Consider the following 14,369-nt stretch of genomic DNA (forward strand, 5'->3'; position numbering starts at 1 on the left):
AATGTTTATTTGCCTTTATCAGACAGAACACATCCCCTCAGCAATGCCAACAAGCCTCCATCATTACAGAAAGGCAAGTCTAGAAAATACTTGACCATCTCCTACGTAGCAAGATTACAGTTTTGATAACATAGTCAATCTATCCTTTTGACATTACTAACACTGTAGTTATGTTTAATATTTGGATATACACACACCAGAATTGTTAGCAGTACATATGCACATCCAAAAGCATAAGTAAATCTTTTAAGCAAGAGTGCTCTTCTTTAAAAGACAGAGCCAAGATTAGGATTAAGCTACACTACATGAAGCTTCCTGCAGGATTCTAAATTTAAGGTATTAAACTCAGAAATAAAGCTAATGTTGCTACTTCATTAGAAAATGGCTTGTGTGAAACTTCACTCATTTTTAATCAGATATCTGAGGATTGTAATCCAATGATTGTTTAGCAGCAGTTTTACAGAACTGTAAATTCTTTTATTAACAGGCATAATAAACAGATAATGCTACTTTTATTTAAAAACCATGAGTGCCACATTGATGAATATACAGCTCATGAATAACTTAAAGTACTTTCCATATTAAAAGGCAACAACACAGCATACAAAGTGTATACTAAACAAAGCTATAAGGATACATGATTGAAGTGTGTAAAATGATATATACAGTACATAATTATGTTAATTATGTGTTCAGTACAGTTTTCTGTACCAAATTCCCTTCATGCCTCACTTTCCCCAGACACTGAATTCTGCACTTCTTCTTCCAAAATTGGTACAATCAGGTTATCCTTGGACATCAGATTATATTTCATTACAAATTTAGTGAACCGGTGACACAAGAAGGTTTCATTCTGGAAATGGAAAAAACATCTTATTTAAAGTCCAACAAAATGCATTCCGATGTATGTAGAGAAGAAATTTCTCAAACTGAAATGTGGGAAGTTTGTAATGAAAAAAAAATCCTGATGGATAAACAACTGTACCCTTGGTTTTGTAAGTTTCAGGAACATATAAAGCTTCTACATAACTAAGAATGCCATCAGGCATTATACATATCTACATTTCAGTTAGGTAATTTAGTTTGGATAACGTACCATGATTTAGTCCAAAGTCAAAAGCTAACTCAAGATAGTGACCTAAGCTATAGTAGTGTGATTTCTTCTATGCATAATCTTCCCTAGCTCAAGAAACTAAACCATCTCCCAAACGGCTCGATGAACCTGCTAAACATTGTACTACAATTCAGGCTTCTACTGCCACCCACTCCTCTTAACTTCCCCTTCCACTCTGAAGGCAAAAATTCTTCACAATATGGAATTTCTCAGCTGTTACACATGTTATGATTTGTACACTTCTTGGCTAGAAGTGTACTTTGTAGGAAGTGTTACAAAATGATACAACAGTTGCAGAAGAGCAATGCTGGACATAATTATAAAGAACATTAATACAGAAAGTGCTCAAATACTTACTTCATATTCATCAAATATCTGACGATGATGAAAATAAGCATGTGAAAATATTCTGTAAATCCTACGGCACACTGATCCTAATTTGGCTACAGAAGATTCCTTTATGCTAACCCTGTAAGCAGCAAGTTAAATGTCAGAAAGTATTCAGTTTGACAAACCTAAAGAAATCAGCACACAAACATTTCTGAGTAACTACTTGTATGTAAAATTACTTTTTTGCTACACCAGATTAAATAAACCTGCGTGGAAATGTCACCCATTAGTTTTTATAGACGACTGATGTTTTTTATATTTATTCACTGCTCAAAGCATTTAGTAAAAGGGAAAAAAATAGCAAGTTGGCTCCTCCTACAAGCTTTCAGTCTAGTTGGGGCTAGATTCCTCATTTCTGACACAGGGAAATGACAGGTCCACCTCTCACCCCAACCAGATCACTTGACTACATGGAGGTTCCTCCTCAGAGGGACAAGCTTTTATTTTTCTAGCCAAGTTTCCATAACCTAGTATGGAGGTTACCTTAGGAATGCACTTAATGTGCACTCCGCCATCCCCATTTGTGAAGTACTAGCTTGCTGCAGGTTTTTTATAAACAGAATATAGTGCTGGCAGGTATCTTGAGCCACTGCCATTCCTTCCCTCTACCCAGGCATGATTTCTCAACTGGCGGCCTAGTGATTTGGGATACAGATGGGGAGAGGGTGGAGAACAACCACATAATTAGATTGAAAATATATCCTCTTAGAAATATGCATCTCATCTCCAAGCACCTATTGACAGGAGCTTTTCAATTGTGGATAGATTGCCACATTTAAATTTTCTGCTATACTGTATTTTCTGTTTTACTATTTTTAGTATACTGTGTTGCCTAGCACTGGAATGCTGCACTGCAAACAATATCTTCTAATTAACATAAAGTGACTTATTTTTTTTAAAGGTTTTTACCTGCTGGGGAAATATTTATTGCTATTCAGAAGACATGCAGCCCCATCAAGTGTATGCCTGGTGTAGTCTATGGCAGGGCACTATAAGAAATTTAGAAAAAGAAGGGTAAGACACTACTTTTTTAAAGCATAATTATTGAAGGGATACAACGCAGAAGTCCTCTGTCAAAAAGAGCAAAATTAAGAACCCTCTCTACAAAGAACCATCCCCAGAAATTCTGTCTGAAAGAGGAAACAAACTGGAAAAGCAGAAGTACCAGAGTATTTTGACTGTCATTATCCTACCTTTTATATGCAAAAGCCAGTCCTAGTTTGCATCATAGCAGACCAAGCCAAAAAAAAATTATCATCAAATATATTAAAAAAATATATATATATTGATGTTCAAAGTGAATGGGAGGGAAGCACTTTCATCATGTAGTATCAACACAATTAATGATATATCTCACTTACTGGAAGTATTTCAAACAAGAGTTTAGCACCCCAGAAAAGGGTTGATAACTTGTACTATTGAATTTGTTATCATTTTGGGATTTTTCTGATTTTCTGTATTTAACTAAACATTATTGGCCTTAGGACCTAGAAAAACAATTCAAAGATTATGTATACTTCAATCAGTTCTGGCCTGACAATTTAACTACCTTTCAAACTATATTAAAACCACTTGAGAGCATGTCAAGATCAATTCCAATTAACGTTTTGTACTTTTTTCCCCCTTTTCCTATTATACCTATTGAACCTTAAATGCTAGAGATAAAAGATAAATTTATCATTCATAGTAGCTAGGGTCAGGAAGGACCTGAACAGATCATCTAGCCTGACCCCCTGCCACAGGCAGGAATGAATGCTGGGTTTACAAGACCCCAGACAGGTGATCATCCAACCTCCTCTTGAACTTGCCCAAGGTAGGGGCAAGGACCACTTCCCTGGGAAGCTGGTTCCAGATTTTGGCCACCCTAACTGTAAAATATTGCCTCCTGATCTCTAACCTAAACCTATTCTCCATCAGCTTATTACCATTGTTCCTTGTCACCCCAGATGGTGCTGGGGAGAAAATCTACCTATTTGCTGTTGATCTCCCCCAATGAGTTTGTAGGCAGCCACCAGGTCCCCCCTCAGCCTCCTCTTACTCAGTCAGGTTCCTCAGTCTCTCCTCGTAGGGCCTGTGCTGCTGCCCTCTCACCAAGCAGGTGGCCCTCCTCTGAACCCTCTCCAGGCTGGCCACATCCCTCTTGAAGTGCAGCGCCCCGTACTGGACGCAGTACTCCAACTGCAGCTTGACCAATGTCACAGAGGGGGAGTATCACCTCTCTGGACCAGCCTGAGATACACCTTTGGATACATGACAAGGTACAGCTGGCCTTGCTGGCTGTGCTCTGGCATTGGTGGCTCATGTTCATCTTGGAATCAATAATGACTCCAAGATCCCTTTCTGCCTCTGTGCTTTCAAGGCAGGAGCTCCCCAGCCATATGCATGCTGTGGATTCCTTCTCCCAAGGTGCAGCACCCTGTATTTATCTATGTTGAACCCCATCCTATTCTCATCTGCCCACTTTTGTCATCTGTCTAAATCTGTTTGCAGCCTCTCTCCCCCTTCAAGTGTATCTACCTCGCCCCACATCTTAGTGTCATCAGCAAACTTGGACAGCATCCTTTCTACCCCCTTGTCCAAGTCACTGATAAGATGTTAAACAGTGCAGGCCCGAGGACCAAGCCCTGGGGTACCCCACTGCTCACATCTCACCAGGTTGAGTACAACCCATGCACCACTACTGTCTGGGTGCGCCCCATCGGCCAACTTCTAACCCATGTAACTGTGCAGGCATCAATGCCACAGTCGCTTAATTTATTGATGAGGATGGGGTGAGAGACAGTGTCAAAGGCCTTCTTAAAGTCTAGAAAGACTATGTCCACAGCAACACAATCATCCAAGGATTTAGTAACTTGGTTATAAAAGGCAATCAGGTTGGTCAGGCAGGACCTGCCTTTGAACCCATGCTGATTGCCCCTAAGCATGATCTCCCCTGCAGGCCCCCCACAGATGTGCTCCTTGATGATTCTCTCCAAGATCTTCCTGAGTACCAGGGTGAGGCTTACAGGCCAATAGTTACTTGGGTCCTCCTTCCTCCCTTTCTTGAAAATTGGGACCACATTAGCCAGCTTCCAATCCCCTGGGACCTGGCCAGATGACCACGAATGCTCATACAGCCGAGCCAAGGGCTCCATGATGACCCCTGCCAGCTCCCTCAACACTCTTGGATGGAGGGCATCTGGACCTGTGAATTTAAAAATGTCTAGCCCTTCCAGAAGATCCCTAACTACATCTGCACTGACTGAATACCTGACAGAGCTATCCCCAAGATTGTCCCTACTTCTGGTAGGTAGGATATCCCAGTCCCTGTTCAAGAAAACAGAGGCAAAGAAACTGTTACAAATATCAGCTTTCTTGTCTGGCATAGCCACAAGATTGGTACTAGAAGAAACACTAGAAAGTATCAATCACAAGCTGACTGTATTAGTGGGGAGAGAGGACAGTCCTTAGTTCACCTACATATACACGCAGTTAGTACTTCAAAAATACCATTTTCCCAAAGCCAAGAAAAATGACGACTGAAACTGAGGGGGGAAAAAACAGAAAAATACATATATATTCATTATTTTTAAGACGCCTATAGAATGACCAAAAACATTATTTCATAATCAGGAAAGAGGGCAACTAGCTAAAAGCCCAGTCTAGTTCAACTGCAATATGAAAGCAACCATTAAAAAATAAAAGAGCAACTTGGTAAAATGATTAAAAAGAAGAAACAGCTACCAATCAACACTAAGTCAAGTGTAACAAATTGATAATGCAAGCTAAAGACTTCACAGAAAGAGACCCATAACTGGCAAAGCTAGACAAAATTAAAAATTTTGTTTTGTTTTAAAGTACTTAAAAAACAAAACATTAGCAATGAGTAAAGACTGTAAAACAACTAGTAATTATATAGAAGAGAGAAGCGTTCAATAAAAATTCTGTCCTGTATTTGAAAAGAGCTTATGTCACATGAGGATGAGGACACTTTCCAGCCTATTACTAAATAAGGAGAATTTTAAGTAACATCATCTCTTAGGGATAAACATTTTCGGATCAGAAGATGTGGAGAGCCTGGATCCAAGAATCCTGAGATAACTGGCTGAGTAGAAGTAGGGCTCAACAATGTTCATTTTTAAGAAAACTCTGAATAATGCAGAAATTCCAAAAAGCTGGAAGAATGCTAGTGTTTTAGTAGTATCCAAACAGGGCCAGCAGGATGAAGTACTTACACCAGTTATTCTACCATCAGTCCAGGAAAACAAATCCAATTTTGTTCTAAACTTTCTTAAAAACCAACAGGACCATGTCAGAGAAGCTGGAAAATAAAGGGGTTTCTATTGCCAAAGGAAAATAACAGCTTTATGCTTCCAGGATTTCATCCATATGAAGAGAAGAAAAGGCAATGGTCTGCACTATTGTAAAGAACTCTTCCCCTGCTCTTCTTTTCAGATGAGCTCTTAGGAAGTATATGGAAAACAAGCAACCCTCCCCCCACCCCAGCACACATGTTCCCTGAAACAAAAGATTTGAGTCTTTACAGGCAGTATTTCCACACATCCTCACCTCTTTGGGAGTTTTATGGGCAGCACAAAGAAAAATCCATTGCTCAGTTGCTGTCATCTGAGTACATGTGTCTGGGTGGCACTCACTCTGTTGAAATAATTGTTCAGTTAATTTAAAAAATGCCAACAGTTAAAGCAATATTTATTATTATATTTGAACATTTTTAATTCCTTAAAAGGTAAAAGAAAAAATAAATCCTAAACTACTTGATCAGTTGAAGTCATCTAGCATCCTAAAGCCATGTTTCTAAAAAAAATCACTGACAACCACAAATGCATGAGCTAAGAGTTAGAAATCCCTGAGAACTAGCTTTATAGCTTAAATACAAAGCAACCTGGTATTTAACACAGATGTAAACAAAATTTAAGAACACAAAATGAGTTACCTGAAGCTTGACAGCAAGTCCATTGAGCTCGAGACAAAATTGTCTAAAAATTTAAATGCAACAGGGTCAAAACTAATGAACAGTTTCCCTACTGGAAGCATCAGAACAACAGAGTGTTAAATCTTTTGATCAGTTTATAGTACATGGGTATATTCTAGGGCAGAAAAAGTAGAAGAGGAAAAAACAGCTATTCAAAGTAATTTCAACTGGTGTCACATAGTTGAGAAAACATGCAAAACACACTTGGAAGAGATGCGGTAAGAACAAAAGCAAGGGAAGACTAAGGTAACAGGAATACAAAAAGAAGAAAGAATATTTCATCTATTATTTATTCAGAACAAGTCATGTATCTGTAGTCTAATTTTTATTTGTCAAATTGAATTTTTTCTTCCTATAGGAAAGTCTACACTTTACATATTTCCCTTTGCTATTATTACTTGATTGCAGAAAATGTAAATGCCCTTAAATACAGCAGGCAGGCAAGGTTCTTTAGGTAGATGTGATATCTTTTATTAGACTAACCGAGGAGCTGGGAAAAAGTTATTTGCAAGCTTTCGGGCTCAACTGCCCTTCTTCAGGCACAGGAAGTCTCTCTTTTTTTCCAACTGTTCAGTCTAATAAAAGATATCACATCTACCCAAAGACCCTTGCCTGCCTATGTCCTTAGACCAATACAGCTACAACCAAAAACTCATCTCAAATTCAGCAATACTATAAAAAAAAGTGATTCCTTAAATCAGTCCTTTTGCTATTTACTGTTAATTATGTTGCTTATTTTATTGTGTTACATAGCCTGAAATCCAATTTTGTGGACTCAGCTGCACTCCTAATCAACTGTGACTTCCAGGAATACCACACCTTAAGCCAGCTGGAGCTGATGTGTAACAAAGGAGCTGGGGGGGGGGGGAAGGGACAGGACACGACTGATAGCCTCACTCTCAGGCATGTGCCAATTTAAAAAATGTTCAGTGCTTAGGCCATACTAATTAAGATATAATTTTTGTACCTGTCCATGGTTCTTCAAAAATAAGACTCAGGCTTCTAGAAGTCTGTATGGCCATATTAAAATAAGTGCTCAAATACCTGAAACCCTCTACAAATTATAGTCTCCTAATTAGAGATTATTAAGCCTGAAAGAAAAATGATCAGCTTCAAAAAAATAAAAAAAATAACAAAATAACTGCTGCTCCTCCCTCCCCTCCCCCCCCAAATAGATCAAAATATATTTGGGAAGGATAAAATTACCAGATCAAATTTATTCTTATTCCTGAAAAAATAGCTGATAGAATTAAACAAGTCAAACTAAGAGGGGCAGAAAACAACCCATTTTGTTTTCCTGGACACTAGAATACTAAATATAGCAAAATAATACAAAAAACAAAACAGGAAAAAGAGGAAATTGGTGAGCAGAATATTGAAGGTATTCTAGAATATCAAATCAGTAACGCAGATGCTACTTATGTCTCTGAGGTTTCCAGTTTAAACAATAAAACAGCTATGACACAAAAGAGAAGGTAAAATATTATCCTAATAATTTAATTCCTCTGAAAAAACTGGTACAATAACTGAGAACATAATGTTTAACAAAAGGTGAGAAATATGTAGTCTTCATGGCCAAAACAAAATTTTGGATTTAATACTAGAAAGTCCAGCTATTTCTGACATATGATTAAAGCTGGAGAGCTTCTAAAATCTGACTATTACAACAGTCATACAGCAAAATCTGGTTAATTTACCACTTATGACTAATTATCCAGGGGTGACTAATAAGTGGTAGCTGGCCATTTGATATTTTTCATAGTAAGCATTTTGCAGATTCTCAAGCTAAAGAAAAAATACACTGTAAAAATTCCAAGTGCAAATGGTATGCTCTTGGTCTTGCTATGTGCCAAGTGCATGATTACATAGCTAGCACACAGTTTCTTACTACAAAAATTCAGAGTACTCATTAATTAAGAATCCAAGTGATTGTAATAAAGTAAAATAAGTAGTCAGAGATTTCTGCTGTGCACACTTATATGCACGCATCACCAAAATAAAATCATTCTCTAAAATGAAGCAGTTGATCATCTGTGTCAGGGGTTTTTAACTTCTTTTAATAAGTGTACCTCTGGCAGCCAGACTTGGAGCAGGTGGGAGAAAGGGAGGGAGATGACGCACTGCCAAATGCAGAGCGGTGGCAGTGTGGGGTGGTGGATGGCAGTAGGGCCCGTCACTATGTGCAAGCTCCCTGCCCCACCCTGCATCTGACCAACCAGGCAGTGCCTGCACAGCCCACAGAGGGGCGCCACTGCCCTCACACAGCCCTGCTCCTGGGAGGCAGCAGCACAGGGTGGTGGGTAGCGGCGCTCCATCCCCACACACCTGTCCATAACCCTTACGGCCTTCCTGCATATGTCTTGGATACTCTTCAGCTTTTTTGGTTCAATGATGCTTTGAGCATCAGCTGACTTAACAAGATCCTACTAAGGAAAGGATAGCCTTTTAAACTAATTATCAGGAGCAAATTTTGACCGTGTTTTACTATGAACATATTTTTGGAAGTGACTGATAAAGCTTTAACAGACTATTAAATATCCATAGTGTTTTGTGTACAAATCAACAAGAACCTGGCAGGAATTCAGTACATTAATTAATAAGACCATAGTAACTGCTTTTTTCTAGCAACTGATCACATTCTTTGAAGCAAACTAAAAATATATATTTTTTAAACAAGACAAACACTAAAATACTCAGCATGCCAAATCATTAAACAGAGTTGGGAGTTTAAGGGAATAGTCACAAATATGACCTCATGACTTGACAACAAATTAATCCTAAAAGGTTTAACAGTACCACATTCTGTAGATATAACTTTTTACAGAAACAAAAAATATATATTTATAATACGAAAATCAGACTATTATAAAGATTCCTATTAATACTATTTAAGACGCTGGGTTTCCAAATCCTGTATTTTGACAGAAACAAAAATTCTCACCTTAAATGTTCATATTTCCACACACCTTCATCCTGGCCTTCAGGAGGTTCAAGAATTTTGTCAATGTTGGAACAGTCTGCTCTTATATTTTGTTGGATATACTGAGAAGAAAGATTAATAATTTCTTAATATCCTTCAAAAATGCTAGGACTCTATATTTAGAACTGGCCCCTTACTGTTAGCTCTTCGGACCTCTTAGATTCACAGAGGATGTGAGCAAGGCAAATAGCAATACATCTAACTAGAAAAACAGTTAAACTGACAGACTAAGGTAAAAGAACACGAAGAATTATGGTAGGTATAAGAGGATGGCCCAAGATGCAGCGAGTAAATAATAAAATATCTTCACTGAATGAAAACTAGTAAGAGAATGAAACTTCCTATGCACAGAAATAAAGCCTTTGCCTTTAAGTCTGATCGGTGAAACTGTACATGTAGAAGAGCCTTCAGTTATTTTGTAAAGCTAAACTGAGAGCAGGCAGAGAACATGCCCTATGGCCTTTTCCATATTAAAAAACAAAAATCACAACCACTTGGAGAATTAAACATAGAAAATATTTCTTAGAAGTAAAGATACCTGTTGAACAGCAAGCGTGCTGTCCATTTCTTCAAAGGATTCATCAGGCCAGTTGTAAAAATCCTATGAAAATAAAAGCAAGGTTTAAATCAATTTAAAAAGCCACAGGGGGGAAGAAAAACATGTCTGTTGCACCCAAGGACTAAACAGAATCAGTGTTGACCTTCATAGATCTGTAAGACGAAGCTTACAATAAAGGATGTATATAAAATTATTTCATAATGTTTTGAAATGGAAGCTGATGCTTTGCCTGACTTGACCTACTGTCCTTGTTATTACCTCCATACCTACTCTACTGCTGTAATCCTTTCCTGTAGTGTTTGGCTCTAAACAGTTTGCTTCCACAGTTCTACACACTAAAAGGCATCAGAAAAGGACTGAAGACCCCAAAGGAAAGTCCAAGTTCTACAGAGAACTATACTGATGACTTAGACAGAAGTGGGCAAGTATTTGGTCTGGAAGGCCACTTAATGAGTTTTGGTGAGTTGTTGAGGGCAGGGAAGGAGGAGCAGGAAGATGCTAATTGATCTGCCAAGAGTCTGGAGGGAAGGCTGTGCCCTGCACTGTTCCACTCTGTGGCGGCTGGGGCCACACAGACTCCTCCCCTCCCCACTGCATGCATGCCCTCCCCCACACCCCAGCTTGCTGTTGGTGCTGTGCAGTCCTGACACCGTGGGCACCAGCAACCGGAACTGCATGGGACAAGGTGTAATGCAGCATGTCAAATAGCCACCCCTCCCACCTGCCCGCTACAATGAGCCAGGCCACATCTGGAAAGTCAGAGGCCCGCCCTGAGCAGAGCCCCCTCCGCCCAGTAACACCAATAGAAAGCCAGATGCGGGGAATGGGGAGGGAAGCAGAAGAGTCTGCATGCTGTGTGGCCAGGCCCAACCCCAACCCCAGCTCCAGCAGAGCAACGCACAGCCCTCCCTCCTCAGGTTCCCACCAGAGAGCCAGATATGGTCCGCCAAATGATCCTTTTTTGGCTACCCAGTTTAGGAACATAGGAAAGCATGGCCAGAAGAGACCACATGAGGTCATCTAGTCCAGCCACCTTCTCAAAGCCATCCCAGCCAAGTGTCTGCCAAACTTGCTCTCAAGTTTCCAGGAATGGAGATCCACAGGTTCTCTAGGGAGCCTGTCCCAATGCCTGACCACCCTTATAGTCAGGAAGTTCTACCTAATCTCCAACGTAAGTTTCCTCTGCAGCACCTTAAGGTCATTTCTCATCATGTAGTCCTGTATGGCCACAGAGAACAGCTTCTCTCCATTCTCTCTATATAAATCGCCCTTCAGGTGTTTGAAAACTGTTACTAAATCCCTTCTCAATCTTCTCTTCTCCAAACTAAATAACCCTCATTTTTTCAGCTTTTCCTAATTCTTTCTTCCTAAGTCATGCTTCTCAAGCCCCTAATCATTTCTGTCACTCTCCACTAGACTCATTCCAACTTATCCACATCCTTCTTGAAGTTCAGGGCCCAAAACTGAACACTGGTACTCTAGGCAAGGCCTTACAAGTGCTGAAAGAATCACTTCCCTTGATTTGCAAGTGACACTGCTATTAATGCAACCCAGCATACTGTACTGTTGGTTTTTCTTGCAATAGGAACACTTTTGTGTCTCCTATTCAGCTTATGGTCCACAATAACACCAGGTCCTTCCCCACACTACTGCAGCCTTGTCAGACATACTCCAGTCTATATTTGTGCACACAATTATTCCATCCCAAGTGCAAGACTTGCCCCTGTTAAATCTCATGTGATCAATTCTAGATAATTTATCCACTCTATCCAGGTCATTCTGGACAATACGCAGAACGTCTGCAACTCTATACAACTTGGTGTTGTCCTCAAATTTGCTAAGCACACACTCAATCCCACTGTCCATATACAACTGCAATAATCAATACCCACTCATGTATTTGAGATGTGCTGCTGGAATTACAGCTACTCCTCACCTAACGTTGTAATTACATTTTAGAAAAAAGTGACTAGCAAGTAAAAAAAGGTAATAAGCAAAACAATGTTAAACAAATCCAATTATGCCACAGTAGTTTCCCTACTAGGAGGTGGCAGCCAAATAGTGTTATAACTGAACACTGTGCGACTTTAGATGAGTATGTTCTCTAATAGATCAGTGACATAATAACAACGTTAACCAGGATGTCATTGTGTGAAGAGTACCTGTACCATCTATGGGTTGAGATGTAGTATTTAGGTAACTACTGAGGTTACAAACACACTTAATCACACTTTTTTTGGCCTACTCAATACCCCATCTTCATTTTTAATCGACTGTATAGACATCAGTCCTTACCATCACTTGGTACTTCAGATGTTATGAATAAGCTGTCTAATAAGTAGTCCCCACATACAAAGTACCTATGTTTCAGAAGTGGATAAAGTAATTCACATACACACAATTTTTATGGATGAAAGGACATGTAAGCCGATTGTATATGTGTGTTCACTAAGATTTAGTAATTAAGATGCTCTCATTACTTGGGATGTCAGAACAGACAGGTTTACAGCACATGCAGTAGCAGTTGTGGGAGACTGACTGGATGACTCAATAGGCGTTTTCCAACAAGCAAACTCTTGTGAAACTAAACTAATCCTCTGGACAAAGGAACAAATCAATGGTATTCAGCTATGTCTACATGCCATATCTATTATTTGAACAAACTAGAACTAAGCACGGCAGTTGCATCACTTTTTCTTTTTTTTTTTTTAAATACTGAAAATCCTAAAAACAGTTTTCACATGCTTGACTTAATACAAGGCAACTTATTCAGAACAGCTGAAAATGAGCAAGTCCCAAAGATCTAGCAAAAAGATCTTTTTTTCCCCAGACTCTTGTTTTACTAGTTCTGCCTTTGTGTGACAGCAGAGGGAAGGCCAGCAGGTCCCAAGCTGCTTTGGAGTTATGATACTTCTCATATGAGCAAAGCAAGATGCTGCCCCACCACCTGCTTTCAAACCTTTATTACCAAAATGCAGGTTTTGGTGCCTGCACCTACACTTCCTCTTCCAGGCTAACCTGAATGAGCAAGTAGCAGGCAAGGGAGATCCGCACCCCAGGGGCCTGACTCAATTAGGCCCGGCGAGACCCCACAGGCCGCCTCAGCCCGAGCGGCTTCAACAACCGCTGTCAACAGCGCCGGCCATTGTCACCATCAAATTAACTTCAGGAACCGGGAGAGGGCCCACACAAAGGGCGCCGCGGCGGCGGCCGCTCCCGGAGCCAGCGCGGGACCCGGGTCCTCCTCCTTGCACCCCTCCCCCGCACTAGGCCGAGCCGGGCCCGCTCCTTGCCGGCCTCACACGGCCGGACCTAGCGGCGGCTCCAGGCCGCGCAGGCCGCTACCACCCAGGACCTGGGCAGAGGCTCCCCCGCGCGAGTCGGGCCGCGCCTCACCTGGGCCTTGGTGCCCGGCCTATTCCGCCTCAACACTGCTGTTCCCTCCGCCATGACCATAGTGCCAGCGGCGCCGGGACCCGGATGCGACGGCGCGCGGGGCGGGGAGGAGCGAGTGCGCGGGGCGGCGGAACAGCGGGCACCAGGGAACAGCTCCCCCAGCGGGAGGGAGGTAGCACTGCGGGCACGCCGCGAGGGGGCGGAGCAGCCGCCGGGGCGGGGCGGGGCTGAGGCGCCAGCGGGCGGTGCGGACCCTGGAGCAGCATCCCTGGGCGCGAGGCGGAGGCAGTAGCCAAGGGGGTCGCTTCACTCCGCTCTGCGTCGCTGGGCCCCCGCGCCAGGGGCTCGGGCCTTGCCTGGGGACACTTCTGTTACCTGTCCACAGGCGTGTGGGTGCAGGTGTGCACATGTACATCCTACCTTAGGCCACGGACACCACTACCTGCACGTGCACGGGGCACACACAATGGGTCTGTGTGGCAAGCGGTTTGAAATGCCGTGAAGGATAGGAGTGATTAGGGGAAGGGGCCTGGTGAGCTGATCTGGCTTGAATGCATGGGGCTGCCACACAGAGTTTGATTCTTAGCCCCCCCATAAATGGTCTCGCTGATTTAAATATCTTGTCTAGAAGCATTCTCTCTAAAAGTTGAGCTACACACGGCACTAATGCACTTTATTGCCTGCATGTGTAGATGTGGACCTATTCCCACCTACTGCGCAGTAATTTAAGCCGGCATAAATGCACGTGTAGACACACCCGTTCTGTCACCTGGCAGTGATAGCCAGCAGTGTGCAGCCCTGCCATACTTCATCCAGCCTGCCCATTGGTCCATGCAGGCTAAACTCCATCCCTTCTAAACTCGTCCTTCCACAGCTGTCAAGGACCCTCTGTTCTTTGCAATGGTCTTGATGTTCCACCACTTAACCTTTGTTCTGCAATTCTATTGCCTGTTAGTTG

At 41.6% G+C, this 14,369-nt stretch overlaps 1 protein-coding gene across 1 annotated transcript; it reads right to left on the reverse strand.

The window, feature by feature from the left end:
* Nucleotides 1-455: 455 nt before the first annotated feature.
* MOB4 (MOB family member 4, phocein) lies at nucleotides 456-13,544 on the reverse strand. The gene is made up of 8 exons (XM_090045182.1): nucleotides 13,412-13,544; nucleotides 9,995-10,057; nucleotides 9,418-9,518; nucleotides 6,438-6,480; nucleotides 6,053-6,139; nucleotides 2,414-2,493; nucleotides 1,472-1,583; nucleotides 456-853 (listed from the first exon to the last, which is right to left on the reverse strand). Exons 1-8 carry the CDS (start codon nucleotides 13,469-13,471, stop codon nucleotides 722-724), a joined length of 678 nt encoding a protein of 225 aa, XP_089901308.1. The 5' UTR covers nucleotides 13,472-13,544; the 3' UTR covers nucleotides 456-721.
* Between the last annotated feature and the right edge of the window lie 825 nt (nucleotides 13,545-14,369).

The sequence above is a fragment of the Crocodylus siamensis genome, chromosome 4 (genome assembly GCF_052110815.1).
Source record: "Crocodylus siamensis isolate JL-2025a chromosome 4, ASM5211081v1, whole genome shotgun sequence".
In the NCBI taxonomy this organism is placed as follows: domain Eukaryota; kingdom Metazoa; phylum Chordata; order Crocodylia; family Crocodylidae; genus Crocodylus; species Crocodylus siamensis.

Excerpts from the sequence above, each read along its gene's own strand:
- MOB4 (XM_090045182.1), bottom strand. The coding sequence starts at position 13,471 with ATGGTCATGGCGGAGGGAACAGCAGTGTTGAGGCGGAATAGGCCGGGC. Across the intron at positions 6,481-9,417 it reads TGGAAATATGAACATTTAAG|ACAATTTTGTCTCGAGCTCA; the intron begins GTGAGAATTTTT and ends TTAAATTTTTAG. Across the intron at positions 854-1,471 it reads AGATATTTGATGAATATGAA|AATGAAACCTTCTTGTGTCA; the intron begins GTAAGTATTTGA and ends TTCCATTTCCAG.